This window comes from Nymphalis io, chromosome 15, assembly GCF_905147045.1.
Source record: "Nymphalis io chromosome 15, ilAglIoxx1.1, whole genome shotgun sequence".
Taxonomy (NCBI): Eukaryota; Metazoa; Arthropoda; class Insecta; order Lepidoptera; family Nymphalidae; genus Nymphalis; species Nymphalis io.
Genome location: NC_065902.1, coordinates 9123886 through 9139231, shown reverse-complemented (window position 1 = coordinate 9139231; position 15346 = coordinate 9123886). Strand labels below are relative to the sequence as shown.

The window sequence follows — 15346 nt, the reverse complement described above, 5'->3', positions numbered from 1 at the left end:
TAAGTCCGCAATATTTGGCGTCGACGCTTGATTAAAGCTTAATAAGCAGCTCGGAGCTGAGGGACATAGAACAAATAAATAATATTAGAAATGACACCAGCACCGACTCAAATACTCTGAAACCAAATTTTACCTTTATTTGGTTATTCAACAGATATCATACATACCTTATTATGTTATGTATTATATGACATTTAACTAAAACCAAAATAGGATTATACAAAACGCTTAAACATGTTATTGTATTAAACATATTATGTTATGTTAATTACTAACTAGAAGACAGTAAGTAAAGTAAACACAAATATCTATTAAGATATGTATGAGTATCTGATGAATGTATCTGTGAGTATGTGCGGGTTGTGTGAGAGTGTTTTAGTGTTTGTAAGTGTTTATTGTACTTATGTATGGTTTTATATTGAATTTTTATCTCTTTTAATTATAGCTGAAATGCTGGCTTTACGTAAGTAAACTGAGAGTTTTATAGGTGCTTTCGCGTATTATTCAAAATGTATTTTTAAGATATATATGAAAATAACAATTTACAACGTAGATTTATGATGTATTATTTTTCAATCGATTTTCTAATGAGACATAATTATGTGTAAAAACAGAAGGGCAATCAATTCACTCCCTCTCTTAATACGATGGTACAGCATCCGATACGACGAGTTCAGACGCAGAGCGCCTTTACGTGCTTTCCATGTCTTGTGAATTTCATTTATAAACACATATATAATTTATTATAAAACACGGTAGTGAAAATTATATACATTTTGCATAATTGTATAATTAGAAGTACCTTGGGCGTGCCATTTCTATCTAATTTTCTTTTCAGAACTGCCAAATGCAGCTCTGTCGTTATGGATAAGCGAGAACTTTCTTTATTAATAAAAGTTAATCAAATACTCTTGTAAGTCCATTTAAACGACTGAATGAGAGATATTTCCATATTTAAAGTAGAATTAATGTATAAAAAATAATTAAAGCTCCGATTCTGTATACAAGCCTTCAAGTGCAATAATATTTAAGGTTCAAGTAACACTTAGAATTGAAACAAAAAAAAAATATTTTAATTTTGTTTCATTTTGTAGAATAAAATTCTTAAGCAGACCGAAGTTTACGTATCCCATCGGATTATGAGTGTTGCTGGTATTTGCGCACACGAGTACCTATAATATCTCCCGGTTAGTCTTCGTGAATCGCAGCCGTGTCTCAATTCGGGCATAATCAACAATTTAAAAAAAAAATACTACTTAAAAAACAAAATTCAAATTTCTTTGTACCAAGCAATAACAATTGTTACAATACCTACTAGTTGAACTGGCCGACTTCATTAAAAGATAAAACTTGTAATAAAAAAATGAAAAAAAAAAAACAACAATAAACAACCTATCATACATCAGTAACAATAACTTAAATATAATTAAAATGGACCGACAGGAGTACTGACGCTATTGTATTCGGACTATTGTTGGTTTATAATTGCTAGGCAGCTTAGCTATTTTATACTAACGCCTAGGCCACACCAGGTAAAGAGCAGGAGATTTGTTACTGATGTTTCATTCATAAAATTGCTTTGGTATAAAAGTTAAAATAAATTATATATAAGACTGTACTGGTTTGAACGTAGCACGTAATATCGTGTATGCGCGAAATTGCGAAGGTGCGCATGAATCACTGTGTAATTTCGCAGATTCGCGCACTTTTACGAGCGTTTACACGTACGTGGGCTCGATCATGCGTACCGCGTGTGAAATATTCGTGAGCAAAAAGTGCGTTGCGTCAATGTGCGCAGGCCTAATGGTGAGTTAAAGTTAATATGGATTACCTAAATATTTTATATTTAGAAATAATTTATTATACGTACTATAAATGTGTAGGACAATTTATATTGCTGGCGAAAAGACTCCTGTGTATTCTCCGCCGGAATTAGGTTTCAAAGATTATTTGTACATTTATTTATTTTGTATAGAATAGGTAGGCGGGCCACCTGATAGGATTCGTCGTTGACCGTCGTAGCGTGCGGACGTGTTCGTTATCTCGAGCGAATGTTGCTAAGCAAGTTACGAATACTAACTGAAGCGAAACATCGTGGCTTTGGCTGCGTTATCTATGCGTTGTGGATGTTTTTACGACTACTTTGGCTTTCTTTAAGGGTTTTTGTTGTTTCTGTTGTGACATATTCTGAACTCGGCTGTGCAAATGGATTGTTGTTTCGTCTTGAGATTGGTTATGTTGGTTTTCACTGTTGTTTGTTGATTTGTTTTTGTTGTTCAATTATTTTCATTTTTTAAATTTATATAGGGTATTTTTGTTTTCTTTTGTTTCGTTTGATTGTTCGTTGGTTTTTTTTTTTTTTTTTGTTCTGATGGACGTCGACACGGAGTTGTCGTCGTCCGACGCAAATGCTGGGCGTAAACGCCCACTTGTGGGCCTTGCGCTCTTTGATTCCGGTTCGGATACGGAGACCGAAATCAGATCGGCGGCGAAACGTAACAGTGCTAGCCGGGGGAAGCTCACTTCCAAGGGACGCGGAACTGGCCTCGCTCGCGCCAAAGCCGAGCTTAAAGCAAAGGCCGCCGAGGCTAGGGAGGAGGCGTTTGAGCGCTCCTTGAGAAGTCGGGCTTTCCGTAAGGAGACGGCTGTGATCGCGCTTGACTCTGAGGAATCCTCTTCCTCGGAGGTCCGTAGGGAGGATCCCCTAAAATTGGGTGCAGAGGAGCTGCGTGCGGAGGCTGGTCGCAATGCAGCACTTATTCTGGAGATTGCCCAGAAATCCAGCAACCTGAAGGGTGGCTTCATCAAGAAGCTCAAAGAATCTGCATCTTCGCTCCAGTCCATCGTAGATGCTCTGGCATCAAGGACCGAGGCGGAAGAGACGCGCAGGCTTCGCGCTGATAATGGCCGCCTGCGCAAGGAGGTGGACAGCCTCAAGACTGAGTTAAAAGCCCACCGCCGTGAGTTTGCGGAAATGCGGACCACGGTGGCAGTGGCAAATGAGGCGTCCACCAGCACTGTGCGGGACACACAGGCTTTGGAGGAATTTAAGGCCTCTATAATGTCGTCGGTGGGCTTTATGATTAAAGCTCAAATGGAAGGAATTCAGGACCGTCTCCTTCCAGCTAAAGTGCTCCGTCCCCCTCTGGCCGCGGACAAGAAACAGGCTGTAGTGCAGAAAACTGCACCTACATACGCGCAAGTGGTCCATCCGACCCCACCACCGAAACCCGCACAGGCGCCGAAACGGGTGCCTGCAGTCGAGTCAGTCCCGCTGGCACCGACTACGTGCCTATCAGCCACCCCGACCACGTCGGAGTCCCAACCACGGGAGGCCCAGGAGACATCATGGTCCACCGTGGTTAAAAAGGGAAGGAAGAAAAAGGCTTCCCCCTCGGCCGCAGCGTCCGCCACAGTACCATCAACAGTGGCGAAGGCTCCGCCGGTGGCCAAACCGAGGCTGGTTGCTCCTCGCAGGGCTGCAGTAATGGTCACTCTGCAGCCGGATGCGCAGGAGAAAGGCGTTACATACGCTCACATCCTGGAGCGCGCGGAGCAGGGCGTTAAGCTTCAGGATATTGGAATCTGTGGCGGCCTTAGGGTCCGACGATCGGCGACGGGAGCCAGACTCCTCGAGCTGCCGAAAGCACAGGCGGAGCAGGCGGATAAGCTTGCTGAGAAGCTCCGCACTGTGCTGGATGGTGTCGCAAGCGTCGATCGACCTGTAAAGCGAGTGGACCTTAAGGTGACGGGATTGGATGATTCCGTCACCAAAGATAAATTGGTCGCTGCAGTTGCTCGTGCAGGGAACTGCTCCCCTGACTCAGTCAGATGCGGAGTGTTGCAGCGTGGTCCCGGATATATGGGAATGGTCCGCATCACCTGTCCTCTCACAGCGGCGAAGAAGATATCAGATGCCGGTCGCCTCCTCGTAGGATGGAGCTCGGCCAAGGTATGCGTATTGGAGCAGCGCCCTTTGCGCTGCTTCAAGTGTATGGGCCTTGGCCACACGAAGGTGCTTTGCCCATCCAAAGCGGAACGGGGGGGTCTATGCTTCCGGTGTGGCGTAGATGGCCACAAGTCGGCGGGCTGTACCGAGAAACTGCGCTGTGCTGTGTGCGCAGACGCTGGCAAGCCCTCTGGGCACGTGATGGGATCAGGGGAGTGCAACCCCCCCATCACAAAGGGTACGGTGGTCTTAGGCACCCAGACTACCACCAATGTCGGACGGCGCCAGGCCGAGGAGGAAGCTTCAATGTCAACATGAGCACAAACATAAAGTTCCTCCAGACGAACGTCAACCACTGCGCCGCGGCGCAGGACCTGCTGCTGCAGTCCATGGCGGAGTGGCAGATCGACCTGGCTGTGGCCTGCGAGCCATATTATGTCCCTCCCCTACCTAACTGGTTAGGAGACTTGGACGGCACCGTGGTGGTTACTACCCGGAGTGAAACGAGTTCTCTCTCACTCATTGAGAGGGGCTCGGGTTACGTAGTGGCAGGGTGGAGAGAATTCGTTGTTGTGGGTACGTACTTCTCTCCCAACCGCGGCCTGGCGGAGTTCGAGATTTATCTCGGCTCGATCAGAGCTGCGGTGACCAGGCAGTCACCGAGGCCGATACTGGTCTTGGGCGACTTCAATGCTAAGTCACGTGCCTGGGGCAACCCTGCCACGAATCCGCGAGGAAGGGCTATTCAGGTGTGGGCACTTCTCTCCAGCCTGTCCCTACTCAACAGGGGGCAGGTTTACACGTGCGTGCGGCAACAGGGGGGGTCCGTGGTGGATCTCTCTTTCGCCACCCATGTTGTAGCACGCAGAGTGTTGAATTGGAGAGTAGAGGAGGAGGTGGAGACTCTGTCGGACCACAGGTACATCCGGTTTGAGATCTCTAACTCTCGCAGGTCGGTGGAACCCTCTAGGGTGACAACCACGCTTCCAAGGTGGTCTCTTAGCCAGCTAGATCGTGAGCTGGCCAGGGAGGCTGCCATCGTACAGCGATGGGGTTCCACAGGAAGGTGGGAGGGCGCCAGTGCAGAAGAGCTAGCGGGCCACATGCGCAGTGCCCTCAAAGAGGTCTGCGATGCTGCCATGCCTAGGTTCCGGCATAGAGCTCCGCGCCGGCAGGTGTATTGGTGGTCGCCCGAAATAGCAGAGCTTCGGGCGACGTGCAGCCGGGCGCGAAGGGCTTACGTCCGTTGTAGGAGGCGCAACGGTTTTGATGCGGACTTGGAGGGACAGCTATTGGCGACGCTATTAGTACGACGATATATACGAATTAGTAAGGAATAAATGATGAATACGCAATTAATACGGTGTTTTTCAAATATATTTTTCTTTCATCATCATTTCTTTCTTATTCGCTATGAAAACAAAACGAGAGAGTAATTAAAAAGTTACAATACATTTCAAAAATGTGCTATTTTGAAATGCAGCCAAGTTTCAGTTCAAATGTAAAATTCTTTTAAATTTCGAATTCAATTTTTTTTTTTTTTTTGTTTTCGGACAAATGTTATATTTTTCATCAAACGAAAAATGACCCAAAGTAAAGCTACGCTCTCATTGCTCAGAACAAGGCCCTTCCGTGGAGACCGCAAAGGGTCACAGCGGTGAGGGCGATACGTGGTTTTTTTTTTCGCGCAATGGAAGCCTTCATAAAGGTACCTAGTTCCCATGGGGGGGAACTGGGTAATGGGGTTATGTGGGATTCTTACCCACTAAAACCACTGCGATGGCCGTCCTCGGCACGGAATCGGAGAGGTTGCGGGATCGTGTTGATATAACGCATCCGCGGCCTCTCTAGTGCTTTGCTCCACTATTGGCTCGGCGGAGTTCTCCTCAGGGGGCGAAGGCAATCTCGCCCCCCACCGCACTCCTCGCTAGTGCGTACCGCAGAGCAAGGTCATCCCGACTGCCGTCCTCCTCCGGGCCGTCCGAAATGCACGTGAGGCCCCCACCTCACGCATCCACGGCCCCAGGGTTATGTTACGCCCTATCTTTTACATCCCGGGCATCGGGGCTGTGGAAGGGCCGAGACGACGCTGATGTCGTCTCCGCCGAGCAGGATCGGCCTTTTCCTCAGGGCTCAGGACCTGCGCTCCCCACCAGCAGGTTTGGTGACAGTGGAGGCGATCCACCCCCACTTGAGTAGCTGAGTAGCAAGGAAAAGCGGCATACTTACGTATAGGCTGACGCAGATTTATCATATTTTTTTGCCCGTATTTGGAACCGCGATCTTCAATTAAGCCTCACATGCTCCAATGATATTATACATACCTATATTATAATTAATAAACAATACTTACATAAAAAACTAAATCAATGTATTCATAATTCCATTTTGGCTTTTATAAGCATAACGGGATCATCATGCTACAGGATCAAATTTAATTTAAACTAAAGCTAGTTCAAAATATACATTCTTCTGAGAATAACCGGCAAGAAGTTTTCTTATTATGAGTTTTTACTCTCAGGTGTACACGGAAACTAGTTAATAATAACTCCAGGCTTATTTATCATCTGCATTTTCTTCTATACATAAAGTTACAATATATATTATAAAAGTAACCACAGATATTAATAACACAAAATGGTAAGCTTTAAAGGTGATAGTATGTCGAGCACATCATATATTTTGTCTTAAATGAACAATTGCTAATAGTATAATAACGTACTTGTTTAATAGATAATATTGAATAAGTCCCCGTTGAGATAAAATTTCCATTAACCCGAGTCTAAATTGGATATTAAACAGGTCATTTGACAGCTACACAGATTATACAATAACAGGTATCCATATGTTTGTTCTATTTATAAATTCTAATTTAGTTTGAAAAAATGCTTTAATACAATTAATAAAAAGCATATTATGCATGACAATGTGACGTTGAAAACTCTTCTTGGGTTAAATTACAAAAATCGAAAACTATGTAGCTTACTGGCTAAGAACGTGTTAATCGCGGAGTCAATGGACAAGCTAATCAACGAAAAAAACCGTTTATTTTCAATAGATTGCTTGGTAAATGAGGATAATCCAATGCAGTGTTTCTATTTAGACAATGCCAGTTGGATTGACTCAGAGTATTTACTCGGCTATTTTTCTTGTAAATGCTCCATATGAGTCTACATAATAATGGCCTCCAGAACGATTTCGGTCACGGCGGCCAATCTCAATAGAGATTAGTAGTGCACAAGTGTGTGCGCAAACACAAGTGAACCCTCTATTCCCTAACTCTCATAATCCAATGGGACGGCAATCCGACACGACCGGAAAGAGTTCAGGCGCAGGACCAATGGCTTTACGTGCTTTTCGAGACACGGGACTGTACACACTTCCAACTTCCAGACTCCAAGCTGCTACTGAGAATTTTCTGAAGAAAAACCCAATAACTTTTTACTGGCCCGACCTGGGACCGAACCCAGGACCTCCAGGTCTGCGGCCTTACATCAAGCCACTAGACCAACAAGGCAGTCGAGTCAGTATAATGAGAGGCAGTATAATGAGTCTATATAAAACGTTTCTATTAAAAGAAAAACATACACATACAAAAACCATGTTTTTTTTAAATAAGAATCTTCGCGGGCATACGAAAGAACATCTCACAAAAGTGTCATCAAAATCCGATTAATGGTGTTTTTATGCAAATGTGATCTGGATAGGAGATCAATATCCACATTTACCACCATTTGTGTTCCGTCATATTATGTTGTCTTCATTGAAAGAACATGGAAATGGTTGTCGTGTCCCACAAAAATACCTCTCCCTGCTTATAAAAAACTTCATAATACACAGAAAACTAATGCATGTTAATTTTTATATAAAACAGGGATAGGCGAATAGTCACTGTTGTTAATAAACATCGACGCTGTAAAAATATTAACCGTCAACAACAATACGAAGTATTAGTGTTTAACAGAAGAATATTTTATAAGTGGGTGGTAGCTACCCATTTTACACAATCCCTACCACCTCGTTGATACGTAATAGCCATCATCATGACGAACGTACCAAAAATTTGCTTGTTCTAATCCGCACAAATACCACTGGAGATTTAAGTACTTAATTTGCGTAAATAAGCAATTCGTGCTAAAGGAACATCATAAGCATATCTTCAAATGTAGGATGAAAACCTACCACATACAAACTTTCTCAAGGACAGGTGGACTTTAACCGCAGCCGTGGGAAATAACAGGCTATTATTTATACTATATTGTCATGAAAATAAAATAGCCCACGAATCATATTATATACCACTTGTTTGGTTGTTTAATTATAAGGATAATCAATACGAATTACTTTGATGAGGCAACCAATTAAGAACAGACAAAAGAATGCTTTTTGTCACATATATTTGCGTGTAAATAATGAAACATTACTTTTACATATAAAATACCTACTGAATCTGTACAGTGATTTCCTTAACATTTTATTTACACATCGTAGCCACAGCATCGACGTGCAATTTGAAATGCAAATTATTAAAAGAAATTTGCCCGAAGGCTACATTCGCAATCAGAATACGCTGACAAGGCAGTCAAGCGAAATACACACAATACATATGATAATTTCTTACGCTGCGTTAAATCTTTTCTGATCAACTAATAAATATGTGAAAGTCGCTTTAATTGTTTTAAAGCAACTACGATAGATACGATACGAATTTAGAGAAACAAACTACAAATAAAATTCACATATAGAAAAAAGTAATAAGCCTGAATATGTCATGTTGGGCTAACGCCTCCTTTACTTTTAAAAATAAGGTTTGGAGGTTATTCCACCACGCTTCTAAAATGCGGATACACTTGTTTCTATCATCCGATGTTTACAAATATCGTGCGATGTTTGTCTTCACCGCCGACCACGAGATGAAGACGAAACACAAATAAAGAACGTGAAAATTCAATAGTGCTAGGCCAGATTTATATATTCTAACCACGGTTTCATCTCTCTGTTAAATTGCGAAACACAATGTATGTACCATGTACCCACAGCCTACACAGTACTTTTTTTTTATAGAATAGGAAGGTGGACGAGCATATGGGCCACCTGATGGTAAGTGGTCACCAAACGCCCTTAGACATTGGCATTGTAAGAAATGTCAACCATCGCTTACAGCCAATGCGCCACCAACCTTGGGAACTAAGATTTTATGTCCCTTGTGCCTGTAATTACACTGGCTCACTCACCCTTCAAACCGGAACACAACAATTTCAAGTATTGTTGTTTTGCGGTAGAATATCTGATGAGTGGGTGGTACCTACCCAGACGAGCTTGCACAAAGCCCTACCACCATATCAACTGATGAAATTCGAATAAGGGTACAGAAATATTTTGCTTAATCTTTTTAAGATAATATGTATCTATTGTTATAAAATGTATAAGCTTATATTTGCGTAAATTCTATCATGAACTTAGAATAAACAAAAAAGTGCACGACAATTAAACATATTATTAATATTATTAAAATTGCTAGACTGATTAGAAAATAGATAAAACTAATATATTTTAAAATGCTGATAATATCTGTTTTAACTAGACAAGTAACTGAAGAAGCTATGAGACGGGAATATTTGCCAAAGTCAGCGTTCCTGCTTTTACTTGATATTCTGTCTTTAATTCCTTTTTTGTCTTCCAGACCGATTTCGGCCACGGTGGCCAATTTCAAGAGAGATTAGCCAACTACGCAGCAGATATTATAGTACACAAGTGTGTGCGCAAACTCAGGTGCACGGTCTATTCCCTAACTCTCATAATCCGATGGAACAGCAATACGACACGACCGTAAAGAGTTCAGACGCAGGACCAGCGGCTTAACGTGCTTTCCGCGGCACGGGACTGTACACACATCCAACTTCCAGCCTCCGGGCTAATACTGAGAATTTTTTGACAGAAAACCCAATAAATTTTTATTGGCCCGACCTAGGAATTGAATTTAGGACCTTCGGGTCGGCGGCCTTACATCAAGCCACTAGGCCAACGAGGCAGTTAAAAAAAGTATATAGCAAATACTGCCACATAATTTTAACAGTTCAAATCGTATAAATGAGGAATCTGATGGTAAGTGGTCAATATCACTAATCAAAATTAATATTGCTATTAAGATATCCGTCAACCATAAGAACTAACATATTATATCCCTTTTGCTAGTATTAGCTCATACTTCAAACTGGAAAATATCAATAGAATATTATTGCTATTTTATAATAAAATAATTGATAAGTAAGTGGTACCTAGGCTGCCTGCACAAAGCCCTACAATCTCCATCAAAAGCGCCGAGATTCGAGTTAGTTATTTTTAGTTCGATATTTAATAATTTATATAATACTCTAGTCATAATTCATAATAATTTTAATAAGACTTTCCCAGACATCGAATTCAGCGGCATTTATAACCGAGCTGAAGAAATTAGAATAAAAATTTGTTAAAAAATAAATTAATGTATAAATGATGAAAAGATTTCTCTTATATTTAAAAAGAAAGTGCTTGAACTCTTCGGCATGAAACGAAGCCGTTTACAAATGAAATCATAATTTTAATGAAGTAGTCACACGAAGCCTTATTACTTTCACAAAGTTGGGACCTACTTATTGGAGATTTAATAATACCATAATATAATCTAAAATGTCATTTATGAGGCCCAAAACCAAAATAAATGACAATTTTTTATTACATGAACAACTTTTGTCAAAATTATGAATCATTATTTTCATCTTTATATACAAACTGAAGATTCAAAACCCAATTTCAATTTTCTGAGAAACGTTTATAGTTGTCATTATAATAATAATATATCTATAGAATCTATGTATCGAAGAGGAGCCACATCTTCGTAAGTTGGATGAAACTGGCTTTACTTAAGTCAATACGCTCAATCTAAGGATTTACGTTGTAATTTAAGTAACAAGAGTGACGTTTTCATTTCAAAAGAAAAAAAATATCATCACGTAGAAAAATAATGGTGGTTTTGTTCATATCCTATACGTTCAGGAATCGTTTATCCGAGTGGTTGGTAGATACTTGCCTTTCACGCCGAAAGTTGTGGGTTCGATTCTACCTAGGACATATATTTGTGTGCATGAACATGTCTGTTTGTCCTGAGTTTCGGTGTAATTATCTATACAAGTATGCATTTACAAAAGAAAAGTAGTATATGTAGTATATCAGTTGTCTGGTTTCCATAGTTACAAGCTCTGCTTAGTTTTGGGTCAGATGGCCGTGTGTGAATAATGTCCCAGTCATATTATTGTTATACATTTTACTTGTTAGTATGTCGTTATAGAAATAAGGTTACTAATTTTAACATAAATTAGTAATCCTTTTAGGTAAATAGTAAAAAGTATTCATAAAACTTTAAAGGAAGCTAATTTCCGTTATCCGACGTAATGACTAATGAAGAAAGAAAGAGACAAAGCATAGATTAATGTCACTCACTTTCATTCGGGATCATTAATCAAGTTAAATATTACTAAATCGTCTGCAGGTAATAAATTATAACAACATAGACACGTTTAATATATAATATATATATTATTTATTTTTATGTATCAATTTTTAATATAAATGAATTGATATAATAGTTTTTTTTTCTTTTTACCAAAGTTTGTCTTTGATATAATTTGATGTCATAAGTCGTGCACTGGCCGTCTTCGTATTATTTTTTCTCACGCGCCAAGCTGAACCTCCGCCGCTTCTATTAGTTAGTAATTCTGAAATCAAACTTATATTACGAAGGTAATATTAACTTACCTAGATTTTAAATTACGAAATTCGAATGGTTTTCATATTTCAATTGATTCACAGATGAAAACTGTCGGTGATCATTCAATACTTGAGAGTTTGAAACACGGATTCATAGTTTTTCTAGATAAAACAATTTGAGATAATTGAATTGAATTTGAGCCTTAATTTCTTAAGTATATAAAGATATTTTTAAATATTTCTTTCTTTTTTTATATATTACGAGTAACTATGAGTAAACAATAATCTATCATTTAGCAATCTGATACAATATATTTGGCAAAATAAACAAAACATAAATAAGATGCGGAAGACTGTAATTTCTTTTTTGTAAATTAAACAAATAATTTTTTTATGTTACAGTTATGATTTCACCTATTTAGTAATAACTGAACCTTTTCCAAGCTAACGTATACAATTGTTGATAACTTTTATTAAGGTATCTTTACTAGGTTAAGAACAGTCTACATCAAAGTAAAAAAATAAAAAAAATAAAAGCGAACCCGTTATAACTGGCGTTGGATGTATAATCCAACGCCAGTTGTAACGGGCTTCTGATTTTTGTTAAAACAATGTAATTTACAACGTAATTTGTAAAATAATTAACTAGTACCTTCACCTAGAACTGGCATGTTGATGATTGCGTAATCTAATTTAAATTAAGTATATTTTATATTTAATTTTAAAGAAGATATTATGTTTATTACCAAAAAAAAAAAAAAAATTTATATCACATGACCCGTTTGTCCGCTTTCCTATTTTGTAAAAGAAAAAAGATATTGACGAAAATACTAAGGTCCTATGGTTTTGGAATTTTAACCAAAGATTGTGGGTTCAAACCGGGCAACCACTGTATCTTCGTGTGCTTAATTTGTGTTTATAATTCATCATTGTGCTCTGCGATGAGGTTCTGTAGGTATATGCCATATGAAAATCTACAACATTGAAGCAGCATAGTTGAATATCCTTCTAAGCTACTCCTGAAACGGAGAGAAGGCCCTGCTTTGAGGTATTTACAAGCTGTTACTTCAAATTTAAATGAAAATCACTTCTAGTTCTCTTTTATCTTCAAGTCCGTCTCGGGAGAGCGAGCTCGGAAGATGGCCAGTCGTAAAACTGCTGACCCAGGCAAATTAACATTGCAATGAAACAGCGGAGTAGCGAAATAGTTAATTAAAGAACTTCCACTAACTTTGAAGCGGTTGTAAAATTAATTGCATTCTCTTAATTTAAAGAGATGCAATACAAAAATATGACGCTTTTAAGCAACATTGTTTTGTACTTAATATTATTGCAAATTTTATCGAAAGTGTTTAGAACTACGCTTACTTTAATTGTAACTTATTTTTATTATCTTAAAATATAAGGTCCTCCAGACCGATTTCAGCCACGGCGGCCAATCTCAAAAGAGATTAGCCAACTGCGCAGGACATATTATAGCGCACAAGTGTGTGCGCAAACACAGGTGCACTCTCTATTCCCTACCTCTCATAATTCGATGGGTCGGCAATCTGACACGATCGGCAAGAGTTCAGGCACAGGACAAAAAGCTTTACGTGCTTTCCAAGGCACGGGAGTGTACACACTTCCAACTTCCAGACCTCGAGTTACTACTGTGAATTTTCTGACAAAAAAACCTAATAAATATAGGCCAGACCTGGGAGTTGAACCCAGGACCTCCGGGTCTGTGGCCTTATATCTAGCCACTAGACCAACGAGGCAGTTGATCTTAAAATATAATTATTATATTACACACTTAACCGATTTATATGCATTAAGCTTATAAAATGTTTCTTCTATTTTTGGAGAACAATGTCGCCTGAAATACAGGTGTTTACTAGGCTCAGAAGGGTATTTTGTAAAAACAAACTCGAAACTCAACGCAAAAAAATCGTATATCAACGTACATCGATTGTCAATATTTCACGAGTGAGTAATGAAGTGAGTTCTTACAGAATAGTAATTCAGGGGTCGTAAATTTAGATTATATCCTTAATAATGCTGTTAACGTAAGTTAGTTGCTGTAATTGTTCTCCCTTTTTACCATACTGTAGACTGTTCGCTTAACAACAATCATATCTAAAAACTCCTACCTATTAAAGATAACGCTGGACTGATTCCACCACATTGAAATAGTTTGGTACCTAAATGTGTATCAGAATTTCATCCCTCAATGAACATCCCTCGGTACAATACAGGTAAACAGCGTTAAAATATTGTATAGTTCGCCTTAAGATTTATTTAAATGTTTTATATAAGAATAAACCTTACTACTTTGCCTTTTGAGTCTAAAATTAAAAAACCTATCAGCCTTATATTATCTTTATACTTTAATTTTGTATTAAAAATTGGCATGATCACATAAAAGAGACGACATAAATAACTTCTAAAGGGAATCGAGCCACAGAAATTCCCTCGAGTCTCATTAAACAAACATAAAACCCACCCGTCTGAATTCACATTAACTGATAAAGGCACTTACGATAGGAGAGTTTCTTGCCACATGCGAAAATTAAGTAAATTGGTTAATGGTTAACGAAAACAGATTTAAATTCGAATAATATTGCACGAACTAATAAAATTAATATTGCGTATTGACGTTGAAAACACTATTTGTTTCCCCTTACTTTGAATCAAAAGAATGTTTTTAAACACATTTTTAACCGAAGCTGCTAGAACTATTTGCATCTTATAGCTCGGGACTTTCTTTAGGATATTTTTTTATCAAATAGTTAGGTGGACGAGCATATGGATTCTGATGGTAAGTGGTCATCAATACCCATAGATATTAGCATTGAAAGAAATTTTAACTATCACCAATGCAAATTTATCAATATAAATCTCATGTTAAAAGATAGCACAGATAAAAAATAAGTTACTCGAAACAATATCATATCACTACATATTATAAACTAAAGTTACCCCGTCGCATATGTCTGTCTACTTATCTGAACATGATAAACTAAAAAACTAAAAAATTGGTTTCACCAATTGATGGAGTACTTCATGAGGAAAATTTTAGTGTATAATTCATTAGGGTTTTGCGTAAATTGGCTGAAATGTGAGAATAACTGTTGCATTTACTGGGTAAAGCCCTACCGGCTTTGTGCATGCTCGTCTGGATAGGTACCACCCACTCATCAGATATTCTACCGCAAAACAGCAATACTTGATATTGTTGTGTTCCGGTTTGAAGGGTGAGTGAGCCAGTGTAATTACAGGCACAATGGACATAAAATCTTAGTTCCCAAGGTTGGTGGCGCATTGGATATGTAAGCGATGGTTGAAATTTCTTACAATGCCAATGTCTAAGGGCGTTAGGTGACCACTTACCATCAGGTGGCCCATATGCTCGTCCGCCTTCCTATTCTATAAAAAAAAAAATGTCAGCTTTACTTATATGCACCGTTAAAATAAAAGCTATTTTATGTATTATTTGACCCGCGCGAAGATGACACGGGTAGCTAGTAGATAATAAAATGAGTGCAGTTAGTATTTGTTCATACATTCAGGATAAACAATAATTTAACTGGTAACATTAAATTTAATCAATCGTGTAAAACGACTATTCAAAAGTACTTGTCGATTAATTATTGTATAAATAAAATTTAT

General features: G+C 39.0%; 1 protein-coding gene across 1 annotated transcript; it reads left to right on the top strand.

The window, feature by feature from the left end:
* Positions 1–2371: 2371 nt before the first annotated feature.
* Positions 2372–6487, top strand: LOC126773951 (uncharacterized). The gene is made up of 2 exons (XM_050495211.1): positions 2372–4187; positions 6471–6487. Exons 1-2 carry the CDS (start codon positions 2372–2374, stop codon positions 6485–6487), a joined length of 1833 nt encoding a protein of 610 aa, XP_050351168.1.
* Positions 6488–15346: the final 8859 nt, after the last annotated feature.

Coding starts and splice junctions, on each gene's coding strand:
- LOC126773951 (XM_050495211.1), top strand. CDS start 2,372: ATGGACGTCGACACGGAGTTGTCGTCGTCCGACGCAAATGCTGGGCGT.